At 54.1% G+C, this 12,659-nt stretch overlaps 1 protein-coding gene across 1 annotated transcript; it reads left to right on the top strand.

The window, feature by feature from the left end:
* The first annotated feature begins 149 nt into the window (after positions 1–149).
* Positions 150–5,002, top strand: CUNH19orf53 (chromosome unknown C19orf53 homolog). Its single transcript, XM_030546002.1, has 3 exons — positions 150–292; positions 676–731; positions 4,129–5,002. Exons 1-3 carry the CDS (start codon positions 202–204, stop codon positions 4,270–4,272), a joined length of 291 nt encoding a protein of 96 aa, XP_030401862.1. The 5' UTR covers positions 150–201; the 3' UTR covers positions 4,273–5,002.
* The last annotated feature ends 7,657 nt before the right edge of the window (positions 5,003–12,659 follow it).

Here is a 12,659-nt window from a genome sequence, read left to right as displayed (position 1 = left end):
CTCTGCATCCCGGCGTGCACTGGCACTTGGGTGTCCTGCATGCAGCGGAAGTGACGTTCCCCCCCGCCCCTCTGTATCCCGGCGTGCACTGTGCGCTTGGGTTCCCGTCTGAAAGCCCGCATGCGGCGGAAGTGGCGTTTTTGCCCCGCCCCTCTGCATCCCGGCGTGCACTGGGGCTCCGCCGGATGTGGAGGCCGCCTCATGGCTCAGGGGAAGCAGAAGTTCCAGGCCCAGAAGCCGGGCGGGGGGAAGAAGCCGGCGGCCCAGGGGGTCCGGGGACCCCGGAAGGGAGGTGAGCGGCCTGGGGGCGGGGCCAGGCCCCGAGACCACCGGGCGCCCCCGGGGGGGTTAGCGGGGCCCCGGCTCCCGGGCACGCGGCGGGGGGGGGGGGAGGTTGGCGGGGCCCCGGCTCCCGGGCACGCGGCGGGGGGGGGGGGGGGGTTGGCGGGGCCCCGGCTCCCGGGCACCCCCGGGGGGTAAGTGACCCCTTAGCCCTCCGCACTTCAGAGGCCCCAGCAGCCTCATCTTCCTGCAGTCCCCAGGGAGAGGCTGTTACCCCCCCTGCCCCAGGCCCCTCCCAGGGATCCCCACCCTGGGGCCGTTCAGCTGCTGGCGCTGAGTTCTGCTTCTGTGGGTCCCAATACTGATCTCCCCTCTCCCATGTGTCTCCTCCAGGCCGGATAATTGCTCCCAAAAAAGCTCGGGTGATCCAGCAGCAGAAGCTGAAAAAGGTGAGGTGGGGTGTGAGAAACAGACAGCCCCCAGCAGCAGTGGCAGCTTTTATATGAAATCGGATCTTGTGTGTCCCATTACCCTATACTGTACAGATTTCACAGGGGAGACCAGTTTGTCTCAAAGTGGGGGTCCTCACCCAAAAGGAAGTTGTGTGTGGGGGGGGGGGGGTGCGGGGGTTGCAGTATTGCCACCCTTATTTCTATACTGCCTTCAGAGCTTGTTGGCCAGGCACCACCAGCAGCATCGCAGAAGTAAGGGTAGCAGTACCACGCCCCCCCCCCCAACAATATCCTTGTGACCCCCCCCAACTTTTTGGATCAGGATCCCTACGATTATAACACCATGAAATTTCAGATTTAAATTGTTGAAATCATGATATTTACTATTTTTAAAATCCTACAGCCGTGAAATTGACCAAAATGGACCATGAATTTGGTAGAGACCTAGTTATTAGAGCAGGCTTGGCCAAACAGCAGCTTGTGAGCCACAGTGCAGTTCTTAGACAGTTAAAGTGCAGGGCTTGCAGAGAAACTTCAGGAAATTTTGTTTTTCTGTATTTAGATTTTGTTCTGTGTGGACCTGGTGTGTTCACAGAATACAAGCTCTGTTTATGGTTCATAAGTTGCATTTGAATAGTTTTTAGGTTTAAGTGTTAACCCTACGTTAAGTTCATGAATGACAATATCTTCAAATTGTAAGAAATACAAGTATGAAGAAGAAAACCGAAGTTTTAAGCCAGAATGGGAGGAAGAGTTTGCATTTACTGTTAAAGGTGGCAAACCTCTGTGCCTTATCCGCAATGCATCGCTCATTCACTATGAAGCGAGCAACTTGAAACATCACTGTGAAACAAATCACAATAACTTTTCATCTAATTACCCTCCTGATTCAGAATTAAGGAAAAACAAGCTAACCGCACTAAAATTATGCCTAAACAGTTAACAGACGCTGCTTTCAGCATTCAGTAAGGAAGCCGACACAACGACTGAAGCTAGTTTTATTATGTCATGGAATATCGCTCGTGCTAAACATCCATATTCTGATGAATATTGTGGAAATGGTTGCAATTTTAGATCCAAATAACACACAACTTCAACGACTAATAAAACAAATTCCAATTTTATGCCACACTATGGAGACGTGTATCTTCCCAGATCAATGCTGATGTTGCAAGCAAGATGCAAAACGATCTAAAGAATTCTCTAGCATTCAGCCTAGCTCTCGACAAATCCACAGATATACAAGATAAACCGCAAATAGCCATATTTGTTTGCTACGATTCCATGGAAGGATAAGAATATTTCTGACCTTATTCAGACAGTCTTCAGCTTCCAGAACAAGTTACAGCTTCTGCAAAGAGACACAGTTTCAAGAGACTTCAACCACTTTTTCCATCTCAAGAATAGGGTGAACACATTCCCGAAATCAAAGTGGAAGATCCCAAAGTTGAGGAATGCAGAGGTAAATTACAAGGACTGCTTAATGACTTTCTGGCCAGGTTTGAAGACTTGCAGAAGTTGAGATCCTGATTCGCCTTTCTTGTAACCCCATTCATGATTGATTGTGATCAACGATGGCTGTCCAATTCCCAAAACCATGGTTACGGAAACACTTACTATAGCAATGGAACTCCAGGAGGACCAGGCTCTAAAGATGATGCATAAATCACAGTCTTCAATCAAGTTCTGGAAGCAAGTGCCAGGAACAAAGTATCCTCAACTGAAGAAGACTAGTATGCGACTCATTCAATTTTCGGCACAACATACTGCTGTGAATTGCTGTACTCCCTGACAAAGTTGGTAAAATCAGTCCTTACAAATCAACATCTCTACCGCCTTGACAACTGGATTTCCAAAGACTTACAGCTGGGATGGAGACCCAAAAGGCGTCTAGCTCTAGCAGTAATTATCCAGAATACAGTAAGTAGGGTGTTGTTGTCTTAAAAAAATGCACATGTAAAGGTTGTGCAGCTCTCGAGCTCCTGAATATTATTGTACATGGCTTGGAGGATCAGTAAGTTTGGCCACCCTTGTGTAAAGGTTCCTCTCCAGGGGTAATAGGACAGCTGCTTTTCAGTTTTACAAAGCCCTAACTCGATCCTCTGGTGTAAACACAGAGCAGCGTGTACATCTGCCACACCACCCTACCCAAACAGACTGCACCACTGTTTCTTTGTGCTCATCTGTCAGTCGGCCTGCATCATCTCTTGTCTCTTGCTGTTCATAGTAAATTCTGCGACGGTGAAAACTGCCTGTTCTGTGTCTGTACGTCACTTAGCACAGCGGGGTCCTGGTCTGCGACAGGAGCTCCTAGCCACTACTTGAATACAGCTAATCAATAAAAATGAGGGCTGTTGATTTAATCGCAGTTAACTCATGCAATTAACTCAAAAAAAAATTGTGATTTAAAGAAACTAATCGCAGTTTTAATCACACTGTTAAACAATAGAATGCCATTTATTTACATATTTTTCTACATTTTCAAATATTTTGATTTCGATTACAACAGAATACAAAGTGTGCAGTGCTCACTATATTACTTTTGATTACAAATATTTGCATTGTAAAAATGACTAGTATTTTTCAGTTCAACTCATACAAGTACTGTAGTGCAATGTCTTTAGTGTGAAAGGTGCAACTTACAAATGTCAATTTTTTTAAATTAAATAACTGCACTCAATAACAAAACAATGTAAAACTTTAGGGCCTACAAGTCCACCCAGTCCTACTTCTTGTTCAGCCAATCGCTCAGACAAACAAGTTTGTTTACATTTACAGGAGATAATGCTGCCGACTTATTTACAATGTCACCTGAAAGTGAGAACAGGCATTCACATGGTACTTTTGTAGTCAGCATTGCAAGGTCTTAAGTACCAGATATGCTAAACATTTGTATGCCTTGGCCCCATTCCAGAGGACAAGCTTCTGTGCTGATGATGGATTGTTTTAATCGCTTGGCAGCACTAACAAAAGCATGACTGGAACCATGCTAGACATGGACATGGGAAATGTTAGCCTGGAACCCTGTGTGGGAACACAATTTGAGTTCTGCTCTGTGTGTGCAGACCGTGGTTGTGGAATCTCCGTCACTGGAGATTTTTAAGAGCGGGTTAGATAAACCCGTCAGGGATGATCTAAATACTCACTCCCGTCAGGAGTGTCAGGCAGTGGACTAGATGACTTCTCAAGGTCCCTTCCAGTTCTGTGATTTCCAAAGGTGTCTCACTTGCTCAGGCAGAGACCTGTTTAGTTGCACTTGTTGGTAGAGTGGTGAAGGGAGGTGAGAGGCGGGGGCTGGGCAGGGACTAGGGGGCTCCCATTTAGCTCCTTAGGAGGCCCCTGCTTAGATGGCGGCCACAGGGTTAATTTGCCTCTCGGCCTTCTTCCTCCCCAGAACTTGGAAGTCGGCATCCGGAAGAAGATTGAACACGAGGTGATGATGAAAGCCAGCACCAGCATGGCCAAGAAGCTGACCGTGGTCAAAGCACCAGAGAAGGGAGCCAAGAAGAAGGGCCAGTCCAGCAAGTCTCCCCTGTAACCTGAGTTGCTCAGCTTGAAGCCCTGTGGAGGGATGGGGTAGCTGTGTGTCCCTGAACACAAGTGCTTTTGCAGCAACTTCCTCCTCTAACTTCTCCCGTGGTTCATATTCCCCCAGGGCCTGTTCCATGCCTTGTAGCTGGGGATGGCTTAACCCTATGTGGTTCACCTGCCTCGTGCCACAAATGGCACAAGCGAAGCCTGTCTTGTCACCTGGAAGGACGCTGAGGCTCAACGGGACTGGGCAGCTCGGTCGTTCTCAGCCAGGCCCCATGCGAGGGATTCTCTGTCCCTTCCGTATGGCAGGAAAGTGACTGAGGGCTGTACTCCCACTGCAGAGTCAGGCAGGGTGTTTCCTCGGGCGGCAGCAGGTGTAGCTACAGAAGAGTTAGCAAGAACAGTCTCAAGGCTTTTGGCTGGTGAATTGCTGGCTGTGGGCCCCACCTCCCAAGCCTGGGAGTCCTGTTGGAGTTTGTGGCAGCACCTAGGAAAACCTGCTTGTGTGAGTTACGCACCTGGGGCTAAACTCATTTGCTGTGAGTGGAAGAGGAGCAGCTTGGGCCTGTGGAGCTGGGATGCTAAATCTCATGTTCTCTTACCAGCGCCCTTGACTGACTCCAGCCACACAGATTGGTCTCTGAAAATGCCTGGGGGAAGGAACACACTGCCGGGGTGTCTCCCTGCCCTGACTATCCTCCAGTGCTTTAATAAAATGTACTGGGGGGAACGTCCTCTCCTGTAACTCCTCTGTTCCACCTCCTTGGGGACTATAAAATTAGGATAGCTGTAGGCTCCTGCCCTGGGGGCTTGGATACAGGATCCACTTGGTTCTTGTGAGCTAACCATCCCTAGAGCCTTCTGTGCTCAGGACAGCCTGAGGGAGGTTCCCCTTGGCTTGGCTAGCAGGGATCTGTGGTGGATCTCAACATAAGAAGGGGCCATACTGGGTCAGACCAAAGAACCATCTAGGCCAGTATCCTGTCTTCCAACAGTGGCCAATGTCAGGTGCCACAGAGGGAATAAACAGAACAGGGAATTATCAAGTGATCCATCCCCTGTTGCCCATTCCCAGCTTCTGGCAAACAGGCTAGGGACACCCTCCCTGCCCATCTTGGCTAATAGCCATTGATGGACCTATCCTCCATGAATTTATATAGTTCTTTTCTGAACCCTTTTACAGTCTTGGCCTTCACAACATCCTCTGGCAAGGAGTTCCACAGGTTAACTGTTGTGAGAAAAAAAACTGCATTGTGTGAAATCTGGTCCCTGCAGGACTTCCACCCTGTGCGGGATCTGCATTCGTGACTCCCTGTATGGTTCTGTCTCATGTCCTCATCTGGCCCCATCACCTTGATGTCTGAGCACATCACATGCTGTCTCTGTCAGGCAGTGTGGGGCTAATGTCCCACTTCAGAAGCAGGGGGGTTAGAGATCCAGACCCTCAGAGCAGTTAAGCACCAAACTCCCAGGGAACTCAGAGGATGCCCCTAATGCCTCAGAGGAGCTGGGCCTAAGTGACTTGGCCTAGGTCCCCTAAGGAATTCTGTATCAGGGCTGGGAATGGATCCCAGGGATCCCAATTCCCAGGTTACTGCCCTAACCATTGGGCTGTCCTACCTGCCGTGGCCCTCACAGGGAGAATTAAGGGTACAGTAGAGTCTTCATCAAGGGGGGCATCTTTTGGTAAGGCTGTGGTCTATCTCAGCCATGAGCTTTGGGCTGGTGGGGGCGATTCTCCGGCTTGTGTTCTGCAGGAGCCTGAGCTGGATGATCGCAATAGCCCCTTCAGCCTTAAACGATGACTGTGCTCCCATGTGAATGCCGGCACTCAAACTTTGAGGCACAGATTCCGCCTTGCTGAGGCCTGGTCCACATTAAGGCTGTGTCTGCATGATACTGGAATAGCTAGCTTGCTGTAGCTGTGCTGGCATAACCCCTCAGCGAGGGGAGGGCCTGAGCTGCAGGAAGCTATTTCTGCTGGTGTAGGAACTCCACTACCCCAAGCGATGGCAATGTTTTGCCATTGACATATCTGTGCCTGCGCTGGGAGTTCTGTCCACCTGCCCCTGGTGCTTTGCGGGCAGGGGGATTTTCACAGCTGTGTTGATTTAACTTTCCCATGTTGATGAGCACTGTCCTGCTATGCTACAGCAAGAGAGCCGGCCAAGCGTGGGCGCTGGCAGAGCCGTGCTGTGTACGGGTCTGGCTCACGCGCGAAACCAGCTACGCTAGACTCTTCCGCTGGATGTCGGACAGGGATCACACCTCTTCGTGCCCCCGCTGGCCAGAGCTGTGCACCAGATGGCTGCAGTGTAGCTGTGGCTTGTGCATTTCCTGGTGCTGGTGCCCCCGCCCATGTGCTAGACTGGACTGTGCACACTCTCCAAGGCCCAGCTCAGCTCCTTAACCTGATTAACTCCCATGGAGGCGACTAGTGATGAAGTGCTTTCGGTTCAGGGGCATGGGGGAGATAATCCTGGCTGCTGGAGGTCATGCGGGAGGCGTAGTGAGCCGGGGGGGGAGATTGAGGGAGATAGATCAAAGCATCTTCCCAGGAAGTGGAACAGAGGGATTGGAAGGGAGCAGAATGAATGGAGACTAAAAACGTTGGGTCCCAGTGTGATGAATCCTTCGCCCTTGCCAGCCTTTGTCACACACGTGCTAACAGCCCAGCAGTGGGAAGGAAGGAGGTTTTTATCTGCTCCTGCTGGACCTGGCCTGGTCTTTGGTCTGTTGGAGCCGTGTCAGCCCCCTTCCCTGCGGATAATTGGCTCTGCTAAGCCCGGGCCTGGTTTCTAATCAAATGGGGCAGCCACTGGCATCTGGGGCAGGCGGGAGGGGTGATGGGGATGGAGCCCTTTGCAGCAGGTGCTGAAATTCCAATCCCCTCCCCTCTGCTACTTCTCTGGTGGCCTGGCTGCAATGTGTTTGACTCCCAGCCCAGTTCTCTAGGGAGCAGAGGAGGAAACAGAATAGAGAGTAGAAGCAAATTGAGCAAAGACACATGAGGTGGGGGACTTGGGGATAGACAGAGCTGCGAGCAGGGCCGGTGCAACCATTTAGGCGGACTAGGCGGTTGCCTGGGGCGCCAAAAAGCAGTGCCCCCCAATTTTTTTTAAATGGTTGAGCAGCTGCTGCTGCTGGGACAGAGAGGGAGTCTGAGCTGCTGGCAGCCTAGGGTGTCCCCTGGGTCAGGGCGCTGCCGCGGCAGCTGGCAGCCCAGGGCCTGCCCTGGGTCAGGGCGCTGTCATGGCAGTCCTGGGGCCCCTGTGGGTCAGTGGGCAGCCAGTAGCCCAGGGTCCCCCCTGGCTCAGGGTGCCGCCGCAGCAGCCAGCAGTTCAGGGGGTCCCCTGGGTCAGCGTTCTGCCGTGGCAGCCCAGAGGTTCGGGCTGCCCGCGGCGCGCTGACCCAGGGGAATCCCTGGGCTGTAGGCAGAGGCTCAGAATCCCTCTCCCTCCCAGAGCAGGGGCTCCAGCCTGTGCCATTTTTCTCGTTGCCGGCGGGGGCGCCGGTGGCTGGGCAGAGCTGCGCAGCTCTGCTTAGGGCACGTGGCAGGAGCCCTGCGAGGGCAGCGCGACACCAGGGCTTCTGGAGGAAAGCAGGGGCTGCCCCCTGTTTCAGCCTCCACGTCAGCCCCAGCGAGGGGCAGGAGAAGAAGAGAGTCTCAGCGGTGGTCTGGTGGAGTGGAGGAAGGAAGAGGGCCCCGATGCTCATGCGTTGGGCAATGTAAGCAAGTGCTTCCCCACAGCTTGGCCTCAGGTGCCTGTGCTCCTGCCCCCTTGGTCCTTGGCTGGTCCCTGCTGCTGCTGCTCCCCGTGTGCCTGGATGGCTGGAGAGAAGAGCAGCCTGCAGAGCTGAGCTGCCCCAGTGCCCCCAGGCACCCCCCTGACCCCATCCCCCCCACAGCCCTGACCCCCAGCTCCGAGTCCAGTCTCTCTGAGCTGGAAACCCCCTGACCCCATCCTCCCCACAGCCCTGACCCCCAGCTGACAGATAGTGTCCCTAACACAGTTATTGCTCTTCACATCCTCTTGACTCTCCCAGTTTCTGTGGCCAGTGGTGAGCGAAGCTTCTCGAAGCTCAAGTTGATAAAAACATACATGCGAACATCAATGTTGCAACAAAGACTTGTTGGGCTCTCTACCTTGTCACTAGAACATGATGTTGCTCACAGCGTTGACTTGGAGGAACTTGTTTCTAAATTTGCTAAACTTAAAGCGCGGAAACATAAATTCTAAATTATAACATGTTACTCTGTGACCGTGTATTGTGTATAATGTATGTGATTTGGGGGGGGGGGGGGCGCAAGATGGAAGTTTCACCTAGGGCGCCAAATATCCTTGCACCGGCCCTGCCTGGGGGGTAGAACCCAGGATTCCTGGACCCATCCCCCTGCTCTAACCACTGGGTCCCACTCTGTTATTTCTCAATCCTCCATTGTTTAGCACAGACAATTCCCCACTCGTGCCAAGGCTGTGAGGCATTCAGCAAGGTCCCATCTTTCCTGTGCTAATACTTCACGTGTGGGAGGAACCTCCAGGTTCCGGGGGGCGGGTGTGTGTGGATTCCAAGTGATCTCCGAAGCCGGCTCTGTTTGAAGTAAGTGACCCCTCGCCCCAGGCAATGGGCTGCCTCCAAAGGGAAAGGAATTAGCCTGGGCTGGGGGACCCCATCAGTCCCCAATTGTCTGCAGGGATCAATGGGGATTCCGCAGGGGCCAGTTCAAGGCTGTTCTGAATGCTGGAAGTGACCAAAAGGATCATGCTGTCTTTGCCCTGCTAACCCAGCTCCCAGACCTCACAGCTGGGAGAAGCAGCTGAAACCTCTTTCGGGGGCTTTATTTATACAGTGGATTTAGCCCTGGGGGAAAGCACAGACTAGTGGCTAGGAGAGGGGCCCTGGAGCCAGGACTCCTGGGTTCTATTCCTAGTTCCAGAAAAGGAGTGGGGTCTTGTGGCTGCAGCAGAGAATTGATCCAGGACTCCTGGGTTCTATTCTGAGCTCTGGCAGGGGAATGTGGCCTAGTGGCTAAAGCAGCAGATCGGGGGATCTGGATTCTGTTCCTGGCTCCACTTCTGCCTATTTCCATGACCTCAGACTCAGTCACTTCCTCCATCTGGGCCTCAGCTTCTCATTCTGTAAAGCAGAGATAACGCAGGCCTGTGCCTCCAGGGCTGGTGGATCAATGTTCTCCAAGTTCTTTGGGATCCCAAGGTGCCAGAGAAGGGGCAAAAGGCTGTCAGGGTTACTCTAGCCCAGATTCTGCCTCTGTATGCGCCTCACTTCGTCCCAGGGTGTTAGTTCCTCCTGGCTTCTATTCCCAGCCCTGCCACTGACTTGCTGGGTGACCTTGAGCAAGTCACTTCCCCCTGTGCCTCACTCTCCCTACCTGTACAATGGGGCTAATGTTACTGCTCACCGCTTGGCAGGATTGTGAGGCTCCTCTCATGATGAGATTCCCCAAGAGGACACACCAAGGTACTATCATTATTGCACTTTGGGGAGAGCTGCCATTGGAATGAAGAGTGCCTGGATCCCTTCTTGGCATTCTGGCAGAGCTTGTCAGCTGTGTCACTGCAGGAGCACACCCCTGGCTCTTACAATGGGAGACAACTTGCTACAGCTACGAGTCACACCTGAATCAGGTCTGGGTTTCCAGCTCATTCTGGAGCACATGCCTTAGTTGCATCTTCACTGCAATAGATTAATAACAATCCCTAGTTCCTATCCATCAGCAGCTCTCAAAGCACTTTACAAAGGAGGTCGGCATCCTTATCCCCATTTTACAGAGGGGGAAACGGGGGCACAGAAAGGCAAAGTGGCTTGCCCAATGTCACCCAGTGGCAGACCTAGGAATAAAACGCTGGTCTCCCAAGTCCCTGTCCAGTGCTTTATCCACTATCCCATGGCTCTGAAGAGAAACCAAGTTGCTTTTTAATCATTTTTAGATGGGGAGTCAGTGGGACAATCACCTCATAGCCAGTGTCCCCTGTACACAAGTACCTGCTTGTCCAAGAAAGGCACTAATGCTTCCAAATCCTACCTTGAATCTAGGCCACACTGTGGTTTCTTAACAGGCTCAGACCCAACGAGCGTTGAGATTTGGAACAAGTTTTAGCAAGAATTCCTTTGAACTCGGTTCCTGATTATCTGGCTCCTGACTGGGTCTTAGAAATGCAAAATGAGATGTTTAATACAATGCAAAATTGTATTGCAGTTGGCTACTCTCCTGCAAGCAATCATTAATCATCACTCAGTAATCCAAGTCTGAATTTAAGCTATTACATAGTAAGTGTGACAGAGTTCCACACTCATCGCTTGTCCTGTTCATTCAGCAGCGCCATGTAAATGAAGAAGACTAGAGCACCGGCCTAGGAGACTTGGGTTCTCTTCTTATCTCTGACCGGGGCTTGAGTAAGTCACATCTCTGCCGTACCTCAGTTTCCCCATCTACAAAGGGAGATAATTATACTGGCCTTTCCTACAAAGCGGGAAGATCTGGTGAGAAGCCACCTCTTGTTAGGTCAAGGATCCCTATCTGCTATAACCTCCCCTGGCAAGATATGGAAAGGATGGGATAACCAACACCTGTACCCAGCTGAACCCCCAATTGTTACCCCCACCACAGAGCATGGCATGGAATGGGCTGTATGTACCCTCTCTCCAGGAAGTGGCAGCACTCGGATGTCCTGTGCGCGGCGTGGTGCCTCTAACTCTGCCTCAGACACCGTCCAATATAAAGTGTGTTGCCTCTAAGGGGAAAGGCTACCTGGGCTTCCAAAACTCATTCCGAGTTTCCTTGGGTTTCCCCAAGTTTCTACCCTATGCCAGCAGAATCACAAAGAGCCTCCTCTTGTCTGAAACCTACTGAAATGCAGCCACCTCTAGGGAGGGGGGGGGCGACAGCAGATAGTAACAGAGAAAGGGGCGGGGGACACTCGAGCCATAGGCTCTGGATATTATCCCTCCCTCCCCAGCAGTCCTGTAAAATTAACCGAGCCCTTTTGAGTTCTTCCACAGGGGAAGGGGATTTGCATGCATGGCTCTGGTTTGCATGGGATGGGAGACAGATGGGAACGTGCTGCCCTGGGGTGGGAGGTACGTGCTCCTGGGTGGAACCTGCCCATGGGGTGGGTGATCTGCTTGCAGCAGGAGGAATAGGAGAGGTGCTTAGCTAGAAGTGGGAACTGCAGCAGGTGGATCCCGCTGGGGCCGAGGGATCCCCTAGTCTGGAAGATGAAGTAGGAGGACGAAGAGCCAGGGGGATGTCCATGGTGTGGGGCATGCGGGAGGAGGAGAAGAAACTGGGGGGGGGGGTGTCCCTGGGCTGGGAGACGCAGGGCGGGGGAAGAGCTGGGCTGGGAGACGTGTGGGGGAGGGTAATTGGGGGGTCCCTGAACTGGGAGACGCAGGGCGGGGGAAGAGCTGGGCTGGGAGACGTGTGTGTGGGGGTAATTGGGGGGTCCCTGAACTGGGAGACGCAGGGGGGAGGAGGAGCTGTGGGATCCCTGGGTTGGGAGACGCACGGCGGGGGAAAACTAGGGGGGTCCTGGGCTGGGAGACGAGGGGGAGGAGGAGCTGGGGGGAGGTCCCTGGGCTGGGAGACGAGGGGGAGGAGGAGCTGGGGGGGTCCCTGGGCTGGAAGATGGCGGGGAGAAGGAGCTGGGGGGTCCCTGGGCTGGGAGACGCAGTGAGGGGGAGGAGCTGTGGGATCCCTGGGCTGGGAGACGCAGGGCGGGGGAAAACTAGGGGAGTCCCTGGGCTGGGAGACGGGGGAGGAGAACTAGGGGGGTCCCTGGGCTGGGAGACGCCGGGGGGGGAGGAGAGCTAGGGGGGTCCCTGGGCTGGGAGACGCCGGGGGGGGGGAGAGCTAGGGGGGTCCCTGGGCTGGGAGACGCCGGGGGGGGAGGAGAGCTAGGGGGGTCCCTGGGCTGGGAGACGCCGGGGGGGGGAGGAGAGCTAGGGGGGTCCCTGGGCTGGGAGACGCCGGGGGGGGGGAGGAGAGCTAGGGGGGTCCCTGGGCTGGGAGACGCCGGGGGGGGGGAGGAGAGCTAGGGGGGTCCCTGGGCTGGGAGACGCCGGGGGGGGGGGGGAGGAGAGCTAGGGGGGTCCCTGGGCTGGGAGACGCCGGGGGGGGGGGAGGAGAGCTAGGGGGGTCCCTGGGCTGGGAGACGCCGGGGGGGGGGGGAGGAGAGCTGAGCTAGGGGGGTCCCTGGGCTGGGAGACGCCGGGGGGGGGGAGGAGAGCTAGGGGGGTCCCTGGGCTGGGAGGACGCCGGGGGGGGGAGGAGAGCTAGGGGGGGTCCCTGGGCTGGGAGACGCCGGGGGGGGGGAGAGCTAGGGGGGTCCCTGGGCTGGGAGACGCCGGGGGGGGGAGGAGAGCTAGGGG

The sequence above is a fragment of the Gopherus evgoodei genome, unplaced genomic scaffold (genome assembly GCF_007399415.2).
Source record: "Gopherus evgoodei ecotype Sinaloan lineage unplaced genomic scaffold, rGopEvg1_v1.p scaffold_40_arrow_ctg1, whole genome shotgun sequence".
In the NCBI taxonomy this organism is placed as follows: domain Eukaryota; kingdom Metazoa; phylum Chordata; order Testudines; family Testudinidae; genus Gopherus; species Gopherus evgoodei.
The sequence above is the reverse complement of the archived record's forward strand: the minus strand, read 5'-3'. Positions and strand labels throughout refer to the sequence as shown.